This window comes from Botryllus schlosseri, chromosome 6 (genome assembly GCF_051294905.1).
Source record: "Botryllus schlosseri isolate E-star chromosome 6, Bs_hap1, whole genome shotgun sequence".
Taxonomy (NCBI): domain Eukaryota; kingdom Metazoa; phylum Chordata; class Ascidiacea; order Stolidobranchia; family Styelidae; genus Botryllus; species Botryllus schlosseri.
The window spans coordinates 22,667,875-22,689,184 of NC_137241.1; the positions used below are offsets into that span (position 1 = coordinate 22,667,875).

A 21,310-nucleotide genomic window follows, 5' to 3' on the forward strand; every position below is an offset into this window, starting at 1 on the left:
CGGATCGTTTAAGCACCAATTTCGCAATGACGATCTAAACCAGTGGTTCCCAACGTGGGCGATATCGCCCCCCAGGGGGCGATTTGCCGGTCCAAGGGGGCGAAAATAACGAAGGGGGCGATAGGGGGGCGAAAACGGACGAAGGGGACGATGGCACGGTAAGCGGCTATATTGGAGTACAGGACCGTAACTGCCGCACCCCAAACCCCCAATTGGGATGGGAGGCGAGCTCCAAGGGGGCTCAAAATTTTTTCGTGAACTAACTTAAATTAGAGAGCATTATTTTGGAAATTTAATGCAACTTTTCCGCGATTTAATAGTGTTATATTTCTTACTTATTGGATACCCTTCCCCCAGGAAATAATACGCATGAGTTTTAGAAATGGGCATCTCGGCGTCATCCATTACCACGCCATTACGGAGCAAGACATATGAAGTGTCAGGCCATGTAACATGCGACTCCGAGAAGTGTGCCAGAACGAGAAAACCTTGGCCGAAAAGGACTGCCTTTATGCTGACCGACTTCGATATATATACGATACATACATGTTTAGTTGTCCATAGGCGCCTAAATGGCTGCAGAGAAAAATTAATTGCCAGTGCAGAAATACCAATTTGAAATCGTGTGCGTCTTTTAGTTTAGTACGAATGGGCGATTTGAATATCTTTTGACATAGCAGACAGCAGGCCACGAATGCCATCACGTAACAAAGTCATTATACCCACTGGTACGCTCGAATGTGTTTAATTATTATTTACGGGCCCTACATTTTCCAAGACACCTCACTCAGCTCTACCGGTAAATCTGAATACATGAGCAGAGAGAGGATAAAAAATTGACAGCAATGAAATTCCCGATCATATTGACCGATTCAATCATGAATGATAGAGATTTTTCGCGCTTCGCGCGACTTAAGTCTGCTAACTAAAGAGTCCAACAATTTTTGCTGAGTAGCGGTAAAAAGGTATCGGGGAGGGTGGTCTGAGAGGCAATGCCCCCCAGACGTTTGGTTTATGTACCCTATGGGGGGCCCAAGACTAACGTTATTTTAGGGGGGGCTGACGAAGGGCTGTAACGGTTCTTTTGGAGTCAAGTCGGAGAAATAACATTTTTTTAGTCAACTCACCAAAATTTAGCTGTAAAAGTGTAATTTCGAGGTCGCGCCGAAAGTTTGACCTTTTTTTAGTCAACTCGCCGGTGATTACAGTTTGTATGCCCATTTTTCGGTTCCCAATATTTGGGGGGCGATGATCGGTGTGGAGCTTGAAAAGGGGGCGATGAGTCGAAAAAGGTTGGGAACCACTGATCTAAACTGATTTACCAAGGGAGGGTAGTCGTAGCCGGAAAACCCCCGGCCTCTTGTTTTCGTCAGAAGTATCTTCCTCATAGTTATTGTTATTAAAAGTTTTCAATGGCACTTATCACCTGTTGAGGTCTTGTGTGACACGGACGCAAACCAATTCAGCAACAGCGGGCGATAGGGCGGGGTTATATAACACATAAAACAAAGTAAAAAAGTAAAATGAAGGTTGAGCCCAGTACACTCGCCTCGCAGAAATCTGCGATGAAATTGATGTTCCGGCCATACAATAATGAAGGTCTTCCTCATAGGCGAATGCTGTCATGATTTGCGTACGTCTGTTTTTTTTTTCTATTAGTGCTTGGACGATGGCAATTCGAAAGCAGGGCAAAGTCATCGAGTCGGCACCACCACTATTCGCACTGCGCTATCCTTGAGGAGCGAACGCCTGGCGGAAAACAGTGGATATGAGTTTGATCCGACCCGGGCGCTATACCAACCATTGACACCCGCAATTTGCCACACTTCCACTGTGACTGAATATTGCTGGTTTGAAAATATAGTCGGGCACATCCAGGGTTGTAATGACTCGAGTCATGACTCGACTCGAGTCCGACTCGAGTCACGCTTTTCAGATGACTCGACTTGACTCGAGTTATTTTCTCAAAATGCAGAAATGACTCGACTCGAGTCAATTTGTGTATTGACTCGACTTGGACTCGAGTCATTGCGCATGACTCGAACCAAGTCATATGACTCGAGACTCAGACGGCCAAGACCCACGTTTCATTGTAATTTCGAGGAATAGTAAAGTAATCACACTATTGGGATTTCGTCTATTGGTACTGGTACTTGAAAATGCGTCCAGAAACTGCTAAAAATGACGAAAATTAGTATATTATAAATGCGAACCATTCGATATCACCTAACAGAGTTATAAAAAGTGGATTTAACAAGCCTTTAACTTGAAACTTGACAGTCAACACAATGACTTGGACTCGACTCGAGTCACAATACCATGACTCGGACTCGGCCCTCTGCTCGGTGACTTGGACTCGGACATGACTCGGTGGTGAATTGAAAGTGACTCGACTTGACTCGAGTCAAATCTATAAAACTGTGATTGACTTGTGACTCGGAGCCTTGTGACTAGGTTACAACCCTGGGCACATCCGTCATAGCATCAAGCAGGGGTGGCCAACCTCTTCGGCCAAAAGGGCACATGAGATTTACGCAACACTGTCCGAAAGGAGCGAATCGAATTAGGTAATGTTTAAAAAAAGACTTTTATGACTACGCATTAAAATTGATAATTATTATGTAAAAGAAATCGGTGTAGATCCATGCACTGGCCGCGCGAAGGGCGAAATTTTTTCAGAGTTAACGAATGAATCCGATCAATATTAACTTGCATATATTGCTGGTCGCCTCTGTAGACCACTGAGCTCATTTGGCAAGGACAGGATTATTCAACGCTTAGCACATCAATATCGAAGATTTCGACGAAAATGCATCTACCATTTTGTGCATAGGTTTCATCGCCGCCGATCTTGTTGCGAGCGCACACGCGAAGTCGCATGTTGAACGAACGTTCTCTCCTAATTGCGAATTTAGTTAGACTCATAAATAACTCGTATTTTTAATTTTCAGGAAGGGGATCCTAACTAAAGGCAAGATATCGAGTGACAATATATCACGCGATGTGCAAAGAAAAATTTCCCACATTTCGCGGTCTGGCTAATCAAATTTTGGTTGACCTTGCAATTTTACCAGGATAATCATTTTTTTGATCTTATAACTAATTTCGAGAATTACCTCGCGGGCCACATTTGGCCCGCGGGTTGGCCGTTCTCGAGCTGAACGTAACAACGAAGCCACTTCGCACCACGGCCTCAGCCCACGATGCTACAAGGAGAGGTGATCAGTAACGAAGTACTACTTTTCAAAGCAGCCTACCTAAAGTAGATTCGGTCTACCTGCAGTACTTCCCAAAGTGGTTGATTTTAGATTCCTACTCTTTACTTACTGGTAAATTGCTACTTCTACTTTGACCACCTCTGGCTACAAGATACCGCTTCGACCTTGCAATACCTGCCATTCACCTCGCGTATATACATACCACGACAGACATCAATAAAATGGAAGTATAAAGAACGGTATAAGTCGCATTGATTTCATGTTTTGACCGGATGTATCATGAAAGCAGCAGGATCAATATTTTGGGAGAAAACGTGAAAATTTCTTCACATTAGTTAACAAAAATTTCGTTTTCACAGTATTGAGCATGGTAGCGCTCGCTATCACACCATCCTTTATGATCCACGAGTGGCAACCACACTTTTCCTTGGCGAAACATAATAGCATGAATTCCAACTCACCACGATGGAGACGGTATATCCTATAGCAATAGGTTGATATACAGGCATACACACCAGTTAGAAATATCCAAAATCACACAGGACAAACATTCATCAGACAGGAATCCCATGATACGTCAGATAACACAGCAGGCAGTCATATCTGAGTAACCGACAACTCTGTGACCCGGATTCAAGTCAGAGAAAATGCGAATCACCAATAAGGAGTATGCCCACAAGAAAGTTACATCTAAGCATATTTTAAGCCTACCAGTCATTCTATTTTTCAAAAGTTCATCCCACTGAAACAACAACGAGTACATGATCATCTACAAAACCCATGGCTACTTCACGGCGAACACAGCAAAATATAAGTCTGATGTTCCGACATGTGGTATGTTTTTGCGTTTATACGACCCTAAGCAGTGCCGTACTGTTCTCTTGGACATTAAACAAAAGCCTTGATTTTGAGGTAGGTAGTTCGAACCAAAATACCACAGACCACGAATAATAATGTCCCTGCATTGCAGGGTATCGCATTTCATAAATAGTTCGCCAAAAGTTGATACGCAGTAGAATGCATGATTCGTCTATTAAAATATAGACAAATGACCGCGTTAAATCTATGTACAGTTGTACACTGTGCAGTAAACAACTCTTCGATAGAGGAGACGTAGCTACACTCCACACACCTTTTCCATTTCGATCTCAGAAGGGCGCTTAGCCAGTTTACTCGTGGCCGCCCTATTCCATCTCTGAAAGAAATACACATGTCACCGAGATCTGAATTCGCGACATTTATAAGTCAGGATAGTGTCTTACTTTCCTTAGCGGACCTTCGCCTTTATACAGTTGCATGATAATGACGATTGGAATTGGCGCAACCACCGACAAGCTAATCAGCCAACCAATTGCGTTGGCCCATGCCGGGTAGTCATAATGACCCAGCTTTAATGGAGTGTACTGCATACAGAAAGCAACCAATATGACCTGAAAAAAACAGAAAAAGGCGTTTGAGGCCGTGAAAAAAAGTAGTATTATTACAGTGCATATCGTTGGGTTTTTCATCTGAACATTGTGAACAAGTCACACACAATGTACAATGCGATAAGACACAATGTGATGTCATGAACAGAGAGTAGGATGCCGAACGACACGCATCAGTAGCGATCCTTTACTCTAACATCCACCTCAACCTAGAGTGCCCGATGTCACAGTTCTTTTCGATGTTGATCTTTTTGAAGCCGCGGGCCTTTCTACTAGTTCTTTCCATTCCTTGTGAGTGCTTTCTTTTGTCGGGTCTTTTTCTGGGCTTTTTGCCGCCGCAAGAACGGAAACGGCGGGGGAAGAGTAGTCCAGATAAACCTCCGACGGGAATCGAACCGCGTCCGTCAGATTGGTGGGCGCTTATCGTTACCACTACGCTATCTTCTCCGCCATTCCTCACAATATAGAAACAATTGGCCCCGTCCTAAACTACTGTTTAATGTTTGCCAGAATTATACGCAGAAAATTCGCGAATATATTAATCTCAATAGTCTGATAATGGAAAATAGCTGTAGTGCGGCAAGTTACGGGATAGTACCAGCTGTCAGTATAGGCTGACTAATAATAATACAGAGCAGTAGTGTGCGGGCGAGGCGCACCTAATTGGATTTAACGGGGAAGAGAGGGACATGACAGTGATTCTTCATTCAGCTGACGGTACCATATTGAGGATCCGCAACGAAGGGATGGGACAGTGCGAGTGATATACGAGGTACGGTTACACTTCTACTTACCAGAATGATGAACGGGTCGAAGTAGCGCATGCAGTATTTCAGCAACACAGACGGATAGTAACCGATCATAGACTTTATGTCCTCAAAGAAATTGTCGATCCCATAAACCCACGATATTCCGGCGACTTCGGCGAAAGCTATCAGCAAAATGCAAATACCACTGTTTCCGTACATGTTCACAAGTTCGAACACGTAGATCCCGCCCTAAACGGAAAAGACCAATAACCACCCATAACCGAATAATTCGTTAATATACCATACATCACAGAGCATGGGCAATCCCAACAAGAACGGAATGAAGCACATGCCGACTCGGCAGATCTGAACTCCCGGTGAGATGAACCAGTCCGGTCGGATATCTTCGAGCAGTCTGGTAATTCCTTCGATCGATCCAAACTAGATAGAAGCGTACTGTATATTAGAATTAGCATATAAGCATATGTCATCTCAGGTGTATTAGCCTATAAATTAAAACACTATATGTAATGGTAGAGTAATTTTCTACTATCGCTCAACAAAAAACACGAACGGCGTCCGGACTTCACACAGCACATGGACATGGCAAAAAGGCGAACGGCACACGAAACAAAATCGAAACTTCATCAAGATAAAGCTGTGTCACTTCAAGCGAAAATTATATATCACACAATCAGGACCGGCGACAAGGGGAATTGAAAGAATCGGACCAGGGAACTGACAAAGTCAAGATGAATAAAATCATCGATAATTAAAAGTGGAACCGCAAACCAAACAGGACAGGCTGAAGGGGGAAAAGAAAGCACGGTAGCGTGACACTCTTACAGCGGTGTCAATAGCGAAGAAGGCCAGCATTACGAAAAAAATTGCTGCCCAAATTTGCGACACCGGCAGCAATGTGAGTCCCGCCGGAAAGACCTCGAAAACAAGTCCCGGACCTATGAAAATACGCAACATTTGTTACACACGCGTTGGCGGTACGAACGGTAATCACCTTGCTCCGCGATTTCGGTGATGTTCTTGTTCTGGATGTGAGCCATGTGTCCTAGATAGCAGAAGAGAACGAATCCCACGAAGACTGATGTACCGCAACATGCGGCGACGCAGATGTACGCATTTCTGAATGCGCGGAAAACAGAAGTGATTACTTGCGAAATGGCGCAAGCTTTCATGGCGGGCGTCTGCGTTCAGTCACAAAAATCTGTTATCGCACGTGGTGAGGCATTTTACAACCCAGGGACACCCCATGAATGGCAATATAACGACACGTCGGTCGCATGATGTTATGTTACGACTACATTTCTATTATTATTATTATTATTTATTAATAAAATCATGTTATCATGCTTATAAAAGCGTTGGTCTTTTGCACCACAAACCGATAAATTCCATCAATAGCACACGCTAACTTGCAAATTCAGTATAAGATATTCTCAGTGAAAAGTTACGACTACATTTGTTTGTGTAACTCATACGCATTATTGATATTTTTCTTGCTGGTTGATTTCCCAGGAACACGCATCAATATTGTTATTTCCTGTATATGAGCATTTCCGTCTCTGCTTGTAATTCCTGTTACCGTTGCTGTTTTCTATATTCCTATCTGTTATTCCACCACGAATGACTATCCGTAACCGATACTGGAATCTTTTATCAACAACTGTCGCGGCGACATAGGTTGCGTCGAAATAGGTTACGGCCGTAGCAAGGGGAGTGAAATACTGCCTACAGTTCACATGTATGCACAGTGGTAGTATTACACATAATAAGTATAGTCGAGAAGGGCGTGGAATGATTCACGCGAGAGTAATGGAAAATGTGGGATTGCGCAAAGTTTCAAATCTCCCTGCCGCTATTCACCAGTAGAATTTAAACGCGCTGAAATACCACCCACATCTAGCCCATCGGCATAGTGTTCGCGCGAATTTATGATATCGAAAATCATTAGTAGCAGCTCTGGTTGCACGGTCAGGATCGACATGAGATCGACGTATAGGCGAAGTTACCATGTCGTCCGTTCCAAGATATTCCTTATTTTGAGGGGCAATGTATCACAAAAATTCAATGTCCTTATTGACACGATCTGTTTTTATATATGTGTATATGACTATATGGATCTTATTTTTGTTATTTTCGATTGTCCTCATGATCAGGACTGGTAGTTATTTATTCATGCATTTTAAATGAGCAGGTTACCAAAGTTAGCGGTGGGGATACCAAAAGTGCGTCATGTTAGACAACGGCCAGTTGTGCTGATTATACTTGTGACTTTCAGTTTTCGTACTCGTTTTGACGAGCTATGCATATTACTGAAGAAAGCAAACTTTGGCTGATTTGTAGGGATGGTGTGAACCTCTGAAAGGTTCAGGTTCGTGTGAACGCGAACCTTTTTGAAAGGTTCTGTGTGAACACGAACGTGAACCTCATGACGTCACGTGACGTCGTATTGCCAATTCCGATATCCAACCCTACATTTCAGTGAAGTGATAGCCTATTTTAATGTAAGTTTACGCCTTAACGGTCTAGGCCAGACCGGACAATGTATTCGCCGTCAGAATATTGCTACGTTGATATTGAACGGAGTGTAAAATGGCTTTATATACTTGCTACCTATATTATCTCATTAACAAGTTATGCAGCAGTAGCCAACACCCCAAGGATTTGGTTTTTGTCATACAATAAACATTTGATATCAAGATTGACCCCGTACGCCTGCTAGATTTTTTGCATCAGACAACGATATCAATTTCATTGATTGGGTGAATAACTGAATAAGCATCATTAGCTAACTACCTATATGTAGAGTATTTCGCTCTTGATGTTGTGTGATTGCGGGTCAAGCTCAGAGCAGAGAGTCACTAAATAATCACAAACGGAAAGCTGGATATTTCGAGCAAACCTTTGTTACAATGCAAGTAAATTTTTTCAGATTGTCAAGGTGCATGCTCGTTTAGTGTTGATTTTTTTATGCTGCCAGCGCCATGTATAGAGTGGCCCGCAGTTGAAATGCAATAAATTTCAACCAACGATGTTATAATGAAGTGAAAATTGTAATATATGAAAAAGGTTCACAGTGCAGAACCTACCAAGGTTCGTTTGTGAACGTGAACCTCTGAATTTCTGAGGTTCACACACAGAACGCGAACGTGAACTTCACGTTCACACCATCCCTACTGATTTGCACAAACTCAGTCGAGATGATGTTACGACCCCAAAATGCGAAAAGATAAATATATTTGGTGATGCAGCATATCATCGACAGCAAGCATACTGCGATGCGTAAATAAATGAACGCACAGCGAATGATAATGGCGGAAGGCATCGCACAAACAACTGAGCACACACCCACCAAAATAGGGTGATAATCAAATTCACACCCAACTAAACTCAATGCAGCACAGTTGCATTGGAAGTGTCATCGTAACGCACCTATAGCAGTCCGTATGGAATTTGTTGTAACTTCCGAGCCCATAAAGCACAGCGAAACACACCCCCAAAGTGTAGAGTACCTGGCCGCCAGCTTCCAGCCACACCTTCAAAAGAATCAATCACCAACCATATCACGTGATCACCATGCGTGCAAAACACCTACTTGAGGCTCTTTGAGTTTCTCTATGTGCGGGTATATAAAGTATACAACGCCACTCCCAGCCCCTTCGAGCATTGCCCCGCGCACCAGGAGAACAAAAACTATAATGTACGGTGAAATGACCGTGATGTAAGCCGCCTGAAATATGTGCTTGGTTGAATTCATGTCGATAAAATGATATAACGTCATGGTCAATTCTGTACTCTCTGAAATAGTGTGACGTTTATAAGAACATAGAAAAACAGAACATTAACCGAACATTAAGTGAGCATAATTCTGATTATTATCGATTGGTACCCTGCATTAGCAACAGCACGGGTCTCTCACGTAACAGCCATAATCGTTCAAGTCAGGTCACAGGAAAGAGCAGATTGCAAATTCACATTGTTTGGATACCAGACGCCGGATGAAGTAGGCGGTATACCATAAAAGTTCAGGCTGGCAAATTCGTTCTAACGTGCAACGCACGCCTGAAATGCATTATTTGATACACCTCCTTATTCAATCATCCAATCGCGAAGCAGGTGGAAACCAGATTTTAATGAGTTCGTGTACTTGAAATACGGGGATAGCTAAAACTAGGAGTTCTAGATATCTCTGTTAAAACATTTCATATAATACTGACAGAAGTAAAAACATTTTTCACCCAATCGCAGAAAGAAAACATATTCCGATTCCTACACATTATATTGCACTATGAAAGCTGTACGTTTCGTCGATCCAGCTCGAATTTTTTTTGCCAGTGGGGATTGGCGATACACTGTTCCTATACCATCATCTTGCAATTGTAATCGATTGTGGCAGATGGTAAGGTAACGGTACCACGAAATACACGGGAACACATCGTTTACTGTTCTAAAAGATACGTAGGCTAAAACTGTGCACTAGGGCCGTTCAAAAATAACTTATTTTACAGATTCCAGCCATTCACTGATTAAATTTTCAGGTTACCCTAAAAATGATGCAGTATAAGCCGCCGCAGAGGCAATTAAAATTTTTAATTTTTTAGGAGAAATTTGAAAAAAAATCATATTATGCAGTGATGCACTTGTGCAGTTGTACACTTAGGGCCTAGGGCAACCTACAAAACGTCTGGTTGATGCTCTTTTTCATCACGACGAATTAATACACGCGGCCATTAAACGAAATTCTCTTTTCACACACAATACCTTGGAGTTCTTGCACGTTTATACAACTTGTGCAGAAAATACTTCATAATTGAGTCATTTTTTCATTATTTGCGACGAAAAAATGTAAAACGCAGGTTTTCGGAATTCGGACTCGCATAGTCCTTGGCAACGCAAAGCTAATTAGCCACTGAACGCGTCCCCACCTTGCCTGTCGTTCTGATTCCTTTCCAAACGCACAAATAACAGATGGCCCAAGACGCAAGGAAGCATAAAAGCATCCTCCAGTTGGAGAACGAGCCCATATCGTGAATGCCTTCGGTCCTCCTCAGCACGTAATTGCTGTGGGAAAAAGAGGCATAAAAAAGACGTGTTCACCGGCGGCACGCTCTACGTCAGTACTTCCAAAATTCACCAGTTGACGTAATTGTTTCATTAGAAGCGGAGGTAGAATTGTAAAGCTCTGCTCCGGCAAATGACTCGTTTCTGACGCTAGCAGCTTCAACAATACCTACTGCTGGTCGACACGCGTCGGTGTTCCAGAAATTATCTATGAGAGAAGCTCGATTTTCCTTGCTTGCAAAGCTAGTGCTCTATAGCTGTCTCTGGATACATTGAGCTACGCGAATTATACCACAACTTCCAAAATTCGTACTCTCATAAACGCCTCATATTGTTGTTGATAACTCCCGAGATCAGTAAACGTAACTTGAAAACCCAAATGTCAAGATATCTAGCAAGAAATAGGATTATCAAGAAAACATCAAGAAATGTGACCCTCCCGAAAACAGAAGAACATACAAATTGCTTCGGAAATCGTGATGAAGAAAGAAAGCCAACGTAGCCCTTTTCTTGTCACTTCAATCTGTAGTTACTTTCGGTAATCACCACGCAAACCATTTCCGAATTGATCATATATTAGCGTAGCGGAAAAGCACGCATGGCAAGTCCTTCAGTCAATTTTGTGTTGCAATAAATTTTTATTTTGAGACCTCACCTAAATTAACATAAACCCGTTTCGGAGAAATAAATCTGGAGCTTCGTAAGCATGTGAATAATCAAAATAAGATTTATTTCTTCGAAATGACTCGATGTTAATTTGGGTTTATGGTCTTACAATATATAATATATACTTACAACAAGTATAGGGAATCGTCCGCCACCCGCCCTGCATTTCAAGAAGTAATCTATAGGTAATGAGTAGTAATCTGATGCTTGTGTCGAGTCTAAATGCTAAATTATCGCTGGATTGACGATTGCGAAAAAATCACCTACAGTTGCGAATCATTAAAATCTACTACATATCGCTTAACGTGTTCTTACCGCATGTTGCCCATGGCAGGTCACCCAGCGTGAATGAGTGGAACAAGTAGAACAAGATCCAAGCCATCACCACCATGATATAGCTAAGGAAGTACCATGAAATCAGCAGTGACGAGAATCCGATGCCCTGAACAATACAAGCTGTTGTTTGTCGCAGTTTCGGGCATCTCGTAGCGTTCGCGTTTACCCGCAGTACGGGGGCCAAATCCCACGCGCCCAAGCATCCACGCTGAGTAAATTGGCCGACGGAGGTTTCCATGAACAGCATTGGGAAGCCAAGCACGATCGCACTGGCGAGATAAGGAATGAGAAACGCGCCTGGAACAAACGCGACAGCTGACTATTACTCAACTACAGCGAGGGCGAATGCAAGAAATTACCTCCCCCGTTCTTGTAGCACAAATATGAAAATCGCCACACATTACCAAGACCGACAGTATAACCAATCACATTGAGAAGGTATTCAAACGTTCGATCCCATACCACCCTGCATGACCAGAAACGGAAAATGTGCTATAATGGCTAATACCAGATAGATCGGCCTGAGGTGGGTTCGGCTACAACGCGGTTTGAACATGGACACGCCTAATGACGTCACTATATTTATATCCAAATTAGGAGGCGACAACGCACAGAGTTGTTCGTCAATTCGAAATACGCAAAACTGTGCTTAGCGCGCAATTGGCCGACAATAGCCTATATGTAAACTGCAAGGCGGCCCAAAGTCACGGACATCTCGTCTTTGATTTGTTACCCCTTGACCAAGTAACCAATTATATTTGGTGTGTCGCAGTATCATAGGTCGTTTGTACCAGGTAAAATTTTCTGTATTAAGCTGCCATACAGAGCTGTGGAGTCGGTAAATTTGACCACCGACTCCAACTCCAACTCTGACTCCACACATTTTCAATGGACCGACTTCGACTCCTGAGTCTTTAAAAGTACCGACTCCGACTCCAACAGTATTATCAATTTACTTCAAAAATTATATGCTACAACGACGATTAAGTGACTATCATATAACCATTAAACATATGCAAACATATGATTAACGATGGCATGCAAAACTGTTTCATCGCGGCACAGCTCGGATTCTTCACTACGCAATTAACATGAAAGAATGCCTTTTTAAATATCCTTCCTTTTTCATATTTTATAGGTTTTTATAACATGGAATCTATAATAACCTAATATGTATGAGTCATTCAAACACGACATTTATCCCATCCTGTATTATTAAAATGTAGATAAAACAATCGAAGTGTTGCTCTTGCGTATGAGTCAGCAACTAATACAGAGATGCAACTTACTAATTTTCTCATTACACACTGTACTGACTGCAAGCACACACACTCTCACACTACAAATTTGTCTAGTCTACATCAGGGCTGTGGAGTCGGAGTCGGTGGAGTCGGAGTCGTAGTTTGGCTAATTTTCGCTTCGTGGAGTCGGAGTCGGGAAAACTGTGGTGGCTGGGGTCGGAGTCGGAGTCGTGGAAAAAATTCTGACTGGAGTCGGAGTTTGTGAAAATGACCCTCACTTCAACTCCGACTCCAACTTCTTTATCACGAAAACAAATGATTTCGAAGATAACTTTAAATTATTAATAATAACTATAATAAGGTTTTTATGTACCATCAATCACTGTTATTAGTAGCGATACAGATCAGGGGCGGCCAGACCATGCCCCACAGGCCAAAGGTGGCCCGCGAGAAGGTTTTGTGTGGCCTGCGAGGTAATTCTCGAAATTAGATATAACATCAGGTAAATTGCAAGGCCGAACAAAATTTGATTAGCCTGACCGCGAAATTTGATGACGACCAAAATATCAGTTTCGACGCATTGGCGTAACAATAGGGGCCAGCCACATTCATCGCATATCTTCGTATATCACCATAAAGTATAATAGTCCGTAGCAGATTTATTTGACTTGAAATTGTTCTTAGCACTTCGCGCGATTTATTGTCACATTTCTTGCATTTAGGATTTTAAACCCTCCTGGAAATTATAAATACGCGTAATTTACAGAACTATTATAACGTGTAGTTCAACATGCGACTACGCTTGTGCGTTCACAGAAAGCGTCGACATTGCTATGTCTAAAACGCCAAATAATCCTGTCCTTGCCAAATGAGCCCATTGTTATACAGAGGCGGCCCCCAATTTATGCAAGTAATCTATTTATTGACCGAATTCATTCATTACCTTTGAAAAAATTTCGTGCTTCGCGCAACCAGGGCATGACTGCACACTGTACAGTTGTACACACAGTTTTCATGACGTAATTGTTATCAATTTTAAAGCGTAGTCATATAAGTCTTGTTTTCAATGTTACCGAATTCGGTTCGTTCCTATCGGTCGACAAAACAAAGGTTATCAGTTATCAACATTCAAGTTACCCGCGCAATGGTTCGCAAATCTCTTGTGGCCCTTTAGCCGAAAAGGTTGGCCACCCCTGACATAGATAGAATTGGACATTATTTGCAAATTACAATTCCGCTGCATAGAGGAAGAAAGAAGCAATATGCATCTTGGCGATGCAGTCACAAATTGATGCCATTTTTGGAATCATACCATGATATTGTGACAGAGCAAATGTATCGTCTGATTGTAAAATTGATATAAATATAACTAAACGCTCCTTCCCACTTGACAAAATTAAAAATATTTGTAGTGTAGCTTAACTGCTTGGGTCAAACAAAGAATTAACAAAGACTGCGAGTCCTAGTCCTTGAATACTTGGTCTAAGTACATGTAGACTAAAGCAGTGATTCTCAACCGCTGGTCCGCGGACCGGTGCCGGTCCGCGACAACATTCTTCCCGGTCCGCCAGGTATATTACAGTTTTATACCTTAATTTCAAGATGCAATGTTAAAGGCTTGTACATTGATAAAAATAAATAAAACATCAAATTCAGCACTGATTCAGAACTGATTCAGAACGTCGTGAGGTAACATTAGGGCTGGAAACACGTATGATTTGACTTAAGGTTCAACATGTGTCATTCGTAGACATGCGAGCGACATACAATGGATGGATTGAAGCGGTGTGGTGTTTACACTCTTCTTCAGAAATCCAATGTAAGCTTCCTGGTCGGCCCACATATCTTCTGAGCATACAGGATTGTGTCCAGCATCCATCTCACATGTTATGCTGCACCAGTTTGATGATATCTTAGCGTAATCTCAAGCATATCATATAGGTATTTCTTGGATCTATACTTAGTTCTATAAGTTCACAATCATTCGCTGTTTCACCTCTGTCATGCCTGTAAGAGGCTATTGTTGCTCGAAACCTATCGTTACCTAGTTCTAACACTAAAACATTCAATGACCAGATGTCTCATTTTATTATTAAATCACCAATGTACAATGCGCTTATAGAATCATTGGCGTTAGCGATCTACTTGGACTAATAGAAGCACATAATCAGCAAGCCCCTGTGGTCTTGATCATTCAAGCATAGCTGAATAACCAATCAAGAGACGTGATTTCGTGATTACTAGTCTTCTCGCCGTTCTATGGTCGCTAACACGCCCACTCTACGGCAGCTACTTCCAAACGCATTTAGACAAATGTTAACGACTTTCCTATGAGCTTATTGCAGGTTCATTGACGTTTTTTATCAATAATCTACAGAATGAGACATGGATACGCATCTTTTTCGAGATTTTCCAAATTATGGACAACCCTACTAGACATATATTCTACTTGACTACTTCCTTAATTTCGTTTATGACCAATGTCTATTAGTAGTGTGAGAGTGTGTGTGCGCTTGTAATCAGTCTGTAATGAGAAAATGAGTAAGATGTATCTCTGTATTAGTTGCTGACTCATACACAAGAGCAACACTTCGATTGTTTTATCTACATTTTAGTTATACAGGATTGGATATATGTCGTGTTTGAATGATTCATACATATTAGGTTATTGGAGAGTCCATGTTATCAAAACTGGTAAAATATGAAAAAAATAAGGAAATTTAGAAAGGCAATCTTTCACGCATAGTGAATACTTCGAGATGTGCCACAATGAAAAATTTTGCATGCCATCGGTAATCAAATGTTTGCATATGCTCATCGGTTATATCATGATAGTAATTTAACCGTCACTGTGGCATATAATTTTCGAAGTAAATTGGTAATACTGTTGGAGTCGGGGGTGGAGTCGGAGTCGGTAGATTTAAAGACTCAGGAGCCGGAGTCGGAGCCGGAGTCGGTACGTTTGAAGACTCAGGAGTCGGAGTCGGGGTCAGTCCATTGCAAATGTGTGGAGTCGGAGTCGGAGTTGGAGTCGGTGGTAAAATTTACCGACTCCACAGCCCTGGTCCACATGCACTTAGTCAAGTATTCAAGGACTAGGACAGGCAGTCTTTCTTAATCATTTGTTCGACCCAAGCAGCTAAGCTACACTACAAATATGTTTAATTTTGTCAAGCGTGAAGGAGCGTTTGGTTATATTTACATCAATTTTACAACCAGACGATATATTTACTGTCACAATATCATGGCATAATTCCTAAAATTGCATCAATTTGTGACTGCATCGCGAAGATGCATATTGCTTATTCTTTCTTTCTCTGCGCAACTGAATTGTAATTTGCAAATAATGTTTAATTTTATCTATATCAGGGGTGGCCAACCTTTTCGGCCAAAGGGCCACATGAGATTGACGAACCATTGCGCGGGCAACTTGAATGTTGATAACCTTTTTTTAGTCGTCCGATAGAAACGAACCGAATTAGGTAACATTGAAAACAAGACTTATATTTACTACGCTTTAAAATTGATAACAATTATGTCATGAAAACTCCGTGTGCAGCTGTACATGTACAGTGTGCAGTCATGCCGTGGTCGCGCGAAGCACGAAATGTTTTCAAAGGTAATGAATGAATTCGATCAATAAATATATTGCTTGCATATATTGGGGGTCGCCTCTGTATAGCAATGGGCTCATTTGGCAAGGATAGGATTGTTTGTAGTTTAGACATAGCAATATCGATGGTTTCGATGAACATGCCTCTGTTATTTTGTGCAAATGTTTCATCGCCGACGATCTCGCTTCGAGCGCACAAGCGAAGACGTTATCTCCTATTTGCGAGTATAGTTAATAACAGTGATTGGTGGTACATAAAAATCTTATTATAGTTATTATTAGTAATTTGAAGATACTTTTGAAAGCAATTGTTTTCATGATAAAAAAGGGCGAGTCGGAGTCGGAGTCAGGGTCAGGCTCATTTTCACAAACTCCGACTCCGACTCCAGTCAGTATTTTTTCCACGACTCCGACTCCATCAAGCGAAAATTAGCCAAAATCCGACTCCGACTACACCGACTCCGCAGCCCTGTTACCATAGCACCAAATCCACCAATGACCAAATCCCTCATAGTACTGGATAAATTATTGCTATAGGCAGTAACGATATACTATGTACACCACATTTTCGAGCAACGTTCGGTATTTTAATCAGTTACTTGATGCTGTTCGAAATTGATCTCAGCTGTTGGTTGCTATTTCCGGTTGATGCATTGATTATATCGGACTCGTGAAGCGTCCAAATCAATCAACGAAACGTGACGATGCCGTTACCGTATCCCCGTGGTCGGGTGAAAATCTCAGCAAGTGTGATGTACGGCTAGGGTTGCATTTAAAACAAACGGTATTTTAAAACACTTTGTTTAAAACATGTTTTAAACATTGTTTCAAACAAAGGCCTTTTTATAAAAAAAGTTTTTTTTTCAAGTTGCACAGTTATGCCATAATTGTGTAACTACTTTCCAAAAAACATGTTGTATGAGCCTACGGACATTTACCACCCGATATAGCAGACGGGATGGTTGGAACCCTCAAAATTGTCGGTTCAACATTAATAGTACATATATTTCGTCAAAGGAGCTATATTTACCCTATATTTTCAATTGTCAATGTCAATCCACTATGACGTCACAACTGAATATTCGTGACGTCATGGCTTAAAAAAAGTTTTAAATTAGGGCCTTGTCTCAACATGTTTGTTTTAAATTGATTTTTGTTTCAAATGCTACTCTATGTACGGGGCTGCTCTACCCGACTGCATGTATGCGTGTCACGGGATTCAAAAAAGGTTTGGCAGGGGATTACCAGTTGCAAAACTCATTACCATCAGCCAGCGGTTGTTTCCGGAGGTTTAATTCTCCATACACAACATAAACACACCCATGGTTAGCATTAGCATCGTGTGCTAAGCAATATACACTAAACTAGCAGACACATTGTGTTTCCATACGTTTTATATTTCCGTTCCTAATTTTAGCCGTGAAACTCGATCGTGTGGAATAAGTGGCCCTCATATCTCAAGTGGAAATCACTGTGTTGAACGAATCAAATACTGATGAGTACACAGCACATCGGGCCGGAGCGATCATTCCAATTTCTCGCTACCGTAGATTGAAGGAATTCGATTGTTTCCTTACTATCGAACGAATTCCTCAATGACTAGACATGGTAGACGCTTTGCACACACATCACACACTCATCATATGCAGGGCTGTAACTTTCTAGTTCTAGAACCACAGGAACACATATTGAGCAAGCGTACGATCAGTTGACCAATGTGAGAAGTGAACAAATTGTAAAGGGATTGATTGCATAACAAAAATTCAATACCTTGGCATATTTGATCTGCTCGGATTTTCGAACTGTTCCTTTTCGCCATTCCTGTTTAGTAACAAGTTTATTTTATGACAGCGGATATTCATGATGTTATTGCGTACAAAAGTAGATTAAATCTTACAGTTTCTCCGTTAATATTCCATCGCAAGATCTTTCGCCGTATGGCGTGATGTCCGACAAAACTTGTTTCATCTCGTTGACCAATAGAAATGTAGTTCGCCGATGTTCGCGGGGACTCGCGTAATCGCAAGGACGGGAGTAATCGATAACGAGGTTAGATAACAAAGAGCTCGCACTAATACAAAAGAGAAACACTCTGCCTTATTACTTTATACTACATTTTCACGGCGCGGTTCTATATACTCTCGATCTCGATGGCTATGGAAAATCACACAAAAAGACAGGAAGCGATGATGATGATGGTCTAAGTATAATACATTTCAGTCATCATATCAACTACTATTGAGCAAAGCAGCTCTACAAAAAACTCACGATTATCTCGTAACATTCCTATCTTGCTAACCATGTAGTTTATACAAGAGAGTTACTGTTACGTAAGACATTGCGACACGGAACAAGTGCCAACCCAAGCCCAACCGTACGACGCGAAGTTTCAAGTAACATCGACTGATTGCAAGTGCAACCGCTTATTGTATCGCATACGCAAGCGAAGCCTCAAGTTCCGTCGCGCCGCGATCAAATTCGATTGCAGCAAAAGCGCCACCGTCTTCATAACCCTAAGAAATACGTACCACGATGATTACCGATTTAAGGACAAGTTATGTCATCACTGACATAGGCACGAAATCTGGACACTGCCAGTTTGCCACGTTGACCACGATTGACCGCGGGTCGCTAACAATTTAATAAAGATAGAGACACATGTTTGTGCATTCTAGGACAGCGCGATATTCTTCCTGACACACGCAAAAAAGTGCCATAATCATGGTAAAACCTGATTGAATCGTCTACAGTTTTGTAGAAAAAACATCGTATATTATTAGCAGACAGTTACCTAATATTCGATTTCGCATTCATACGCTGCCAGATATCTTGATTAAATAACGACTATTGAGAGCTGTGAACATTAGTATGCCCTGCGACATGTCAACAGCTAAAATATGCGCCAATATTGAGTGAACGGTGAGCAGTGAGCACCCCTTGCTGTAATCGAAGAAGGTCTTTCCCATTTGAAGCTCTCCTAATCACATGTGACTTCACTCGACCGTGTCGAAAATTTTGAGGTACTTTTCCTAAGCAAAATCATCATCCCGTCTGACGTACCCGAGAGTGAGCACTGAACAGAGCGTTTTAGTCTGCATCTGAGTATTGGTATGGCATGGTAGGGTTCTTTTTATCGCATCACACTTTTTCGTACTTTCTACTGAGGATGTGGAAAATGGAAATGTCGACCACTATTGTACATACTGTAGTTGCTATGCTACCGCCTTAGCAGTTTGCAGCAATACCTTCGTAACGAATCCACCGGGCTGCACCCTATTGCAATCTCTAATGGCTCCCTCACAATTTTATACAAATTTTATGCCGCCCTGCCACGAACCTCGGGCCGTGCCAAGCAGATATGAGTAGATCCAGTGGTGGCCCTACGATTCGGGGGATGGGCGAGACTTCCGGGGGGGCCTCTTAGTATATAATCGCAGCTTCTGGGGGGTCCGCTACCCAGACCCCCCTATTAAACTTGATATTAGTGCGCCGTGTGGGACGGGATTACGTGATGTGTATATGACACTACATAAGGCTTTCAAGCAGGCCGGAATGTTGAATTGCTCTAGCTCTTGAACCTTCTTTTTTCATACATTGTCAAATTATATATACATGGGACTTTTCTAACAAATGCAAAGATTTGATGATTGACCAAAGAAGGTGGCCTTCGAACAGGGGTTCCCGGGCGACGGCCCATCTCGCCCACCTCAAAAGTCACCACTGAGTAGATCCACTGCAGCCATGTTATCAATTTCGATTACGAATACTTTTCAAACGCGCTATTACGACTACAACAAAATCTTGCAGGGATTATTCGCGATAACATATACTGTATTTTGCTTCCAATAACTTATGCCTTCAACTTGAACGATTTTCGAAATTTAAGGCAATATAATGAGAGAGAACAAATTTTTGAAAAGCGTGTTCGCTCAACCCAAATACTTGGTGCGAGACAGCGGCAGGTTAATATTGCCAATATTTTATATTACCGTTACGGCCGTGCCGCACCGTACCAAGGTCCAAGATGATCTGCTGAAGCAATACTTGTTGGTGAATCCCAACAGCATCCGATAACAATGCTACCTGTTTAATAATCGACTATCAGCTGTTTTAGCTCACGCATCGGCAAAATTAAAAAAAAATATTCAGCGGACCGGTGGACCTCCAAAAATTGAAATTAACCCAAAATGCAATTACGATAAAAGAATACAACCGTTTTTGTATGAATGGTACTAGAGAGTGACATTTCGCGGGTGTTGTTTGTAATTAAATATGTTCATGTTCATATATTCATGTAATGTTGCGGTATTGTGTTTGCAGAGTCGAGCTAAAATTACCTTAATCAGATAAACGCGTTTGACGCCGAGACTCGATCGCAGTCTACCGCGCCGAAGGCCGTGGACTTCACCTGGTCGAAAAATATTATTCTCTCCGACAATATCGAAAGAAGAAGCGTTTCGGGTTCGGACCAAACAACTTGCCGTGTATAACTTTGCTCATTTCCCAACACCGCCAGACGTGCGCCTCACGAAAACACCTGGGCAACAGCGACAACCGGCCATGCAGAAAACAGCTTAACGAACGACTCGACGAATCAGTTTGAAGTTGTCGCTCGTATGTCGTCACCGGAGACGGCCTGAACTTCAAGTCAAATCGAACATGTTACCAGGCCTAATGCTGCGTCATAATTCTGTAAATTACGGGATTAGCGAAGTTCTGAATCAGTGTAAAATTTGATGCTTGACTTCCTTTATCAAGTGACAAACCTTTAACATCTCGCATTTTGCAATGCAATTATAAAATACCTGGCGGACCGGTAGAAAACTCGTCGCGGACCGACGGTTGAGAACCACTGGTACATATACGACTACGATCCTGACTTCGTGTACGACCGAGTCCAACCACCCCAAGTGTTGGAGGTATATTTAGGCTCCTCCTGGCCACATGATCTGCGTCAGGAGTGTCTTAAAATATCAAGAAG

General features: G+C 42.0%; 1 protein-coding gene and 1 long non-coding RNA gene across 4 annotated transcripts in view; one reads left to right on the forward strand and one right to left on the reverse strand.

Moving 5' to 3' along the window:
• LOC145441597 (uncharacterized) overlaps window positions 1–21,310 on the forward strand; it is a 209,639-nt gene that overhangs the window by 111,047 nt on the left and 77,282 nt on the right. The window lies entirely within an intron of this gene.
• On the reverse strand, window positions 3,461–19,099 carry LOC145441586 (sodium- and chloride-dependent betaine transporter-like). 3 transcript variants are annotated; one of them, XM_080319488.1, is made up of 15 exons: window positions 18,227–19,099; window positions 18,100–18,150; window positions 11,835–11,941; window positions 11,642–11,772; window positions 11,455–11,581; window positions 11,269–11,299; window positions 10,338–10,473; window positions 9,008–9,142; window positions 8,845–8,948; window positions 6,410–6,534; window positions 6,241–6,353; window positions 5,701–5,835; window positions 5,440–5,643; window positions 4,481–4,648; window positions 3,461–4,413 (listed from the first exon to the last, which is right to left on the reverse strand). In XM_080319488.1, the coding sequence occupies exons 1-15, from the start codon at window positions 18,295–18,297 to the stop codon at window positions 4,336–4,338; spliced, it is 1,716 nt and encodes a 571-aa protein (XP_080175614.1). In that variant the 5' UTR covers window positions 18,298–19,099; the 3' UTR covers window positions 3,461–4,335. The 3 variants fall into 3 exon arrangements, with proteins under 3 accessions (XP_080175614.1, XP_080175613.1, XP_080175615.1); XM_080319487.1 differs by lacking the exon at window positions 11,269–11,299 and adding an exon at window positions 10,534–10,681 and having other exon boundaries at window positions 18,227–19,098; XM_080319489.1 differs by lacking the exons at window positions 11,455–11,581; window positions 11,642–11,772; window positions 11,835–11,941; window positions 18,100–18,150; window positions 18,227–19,099 and adding an exon at window positions 10,534–10,681 and having other exon boundaries at window positions 11,269–11,446.

Coding starts and splice junctions, on each gene's coding strand:
- LOC145441586 (XM_080319487.1), bottom strand. CDS start 18,297: ATGAAACAAGTTTTGTCGGACATCACGCCATACGGCGAAAGATCTTGC. Junction 11,942..18,099: donor AGCAGATCAAATATGCCAAG/GTATTGAATTTT, acceptor CTGGTCATGCAG/GGTGGTATGGGATCGAACGT. Junction 11,773..11,834: donor GTGCTACAAGAACGGGGGAG/GTAATTTCTTGC, acceptor CGTTTGTTCCAG/GCGCGTTTCTCATTCCTTAT.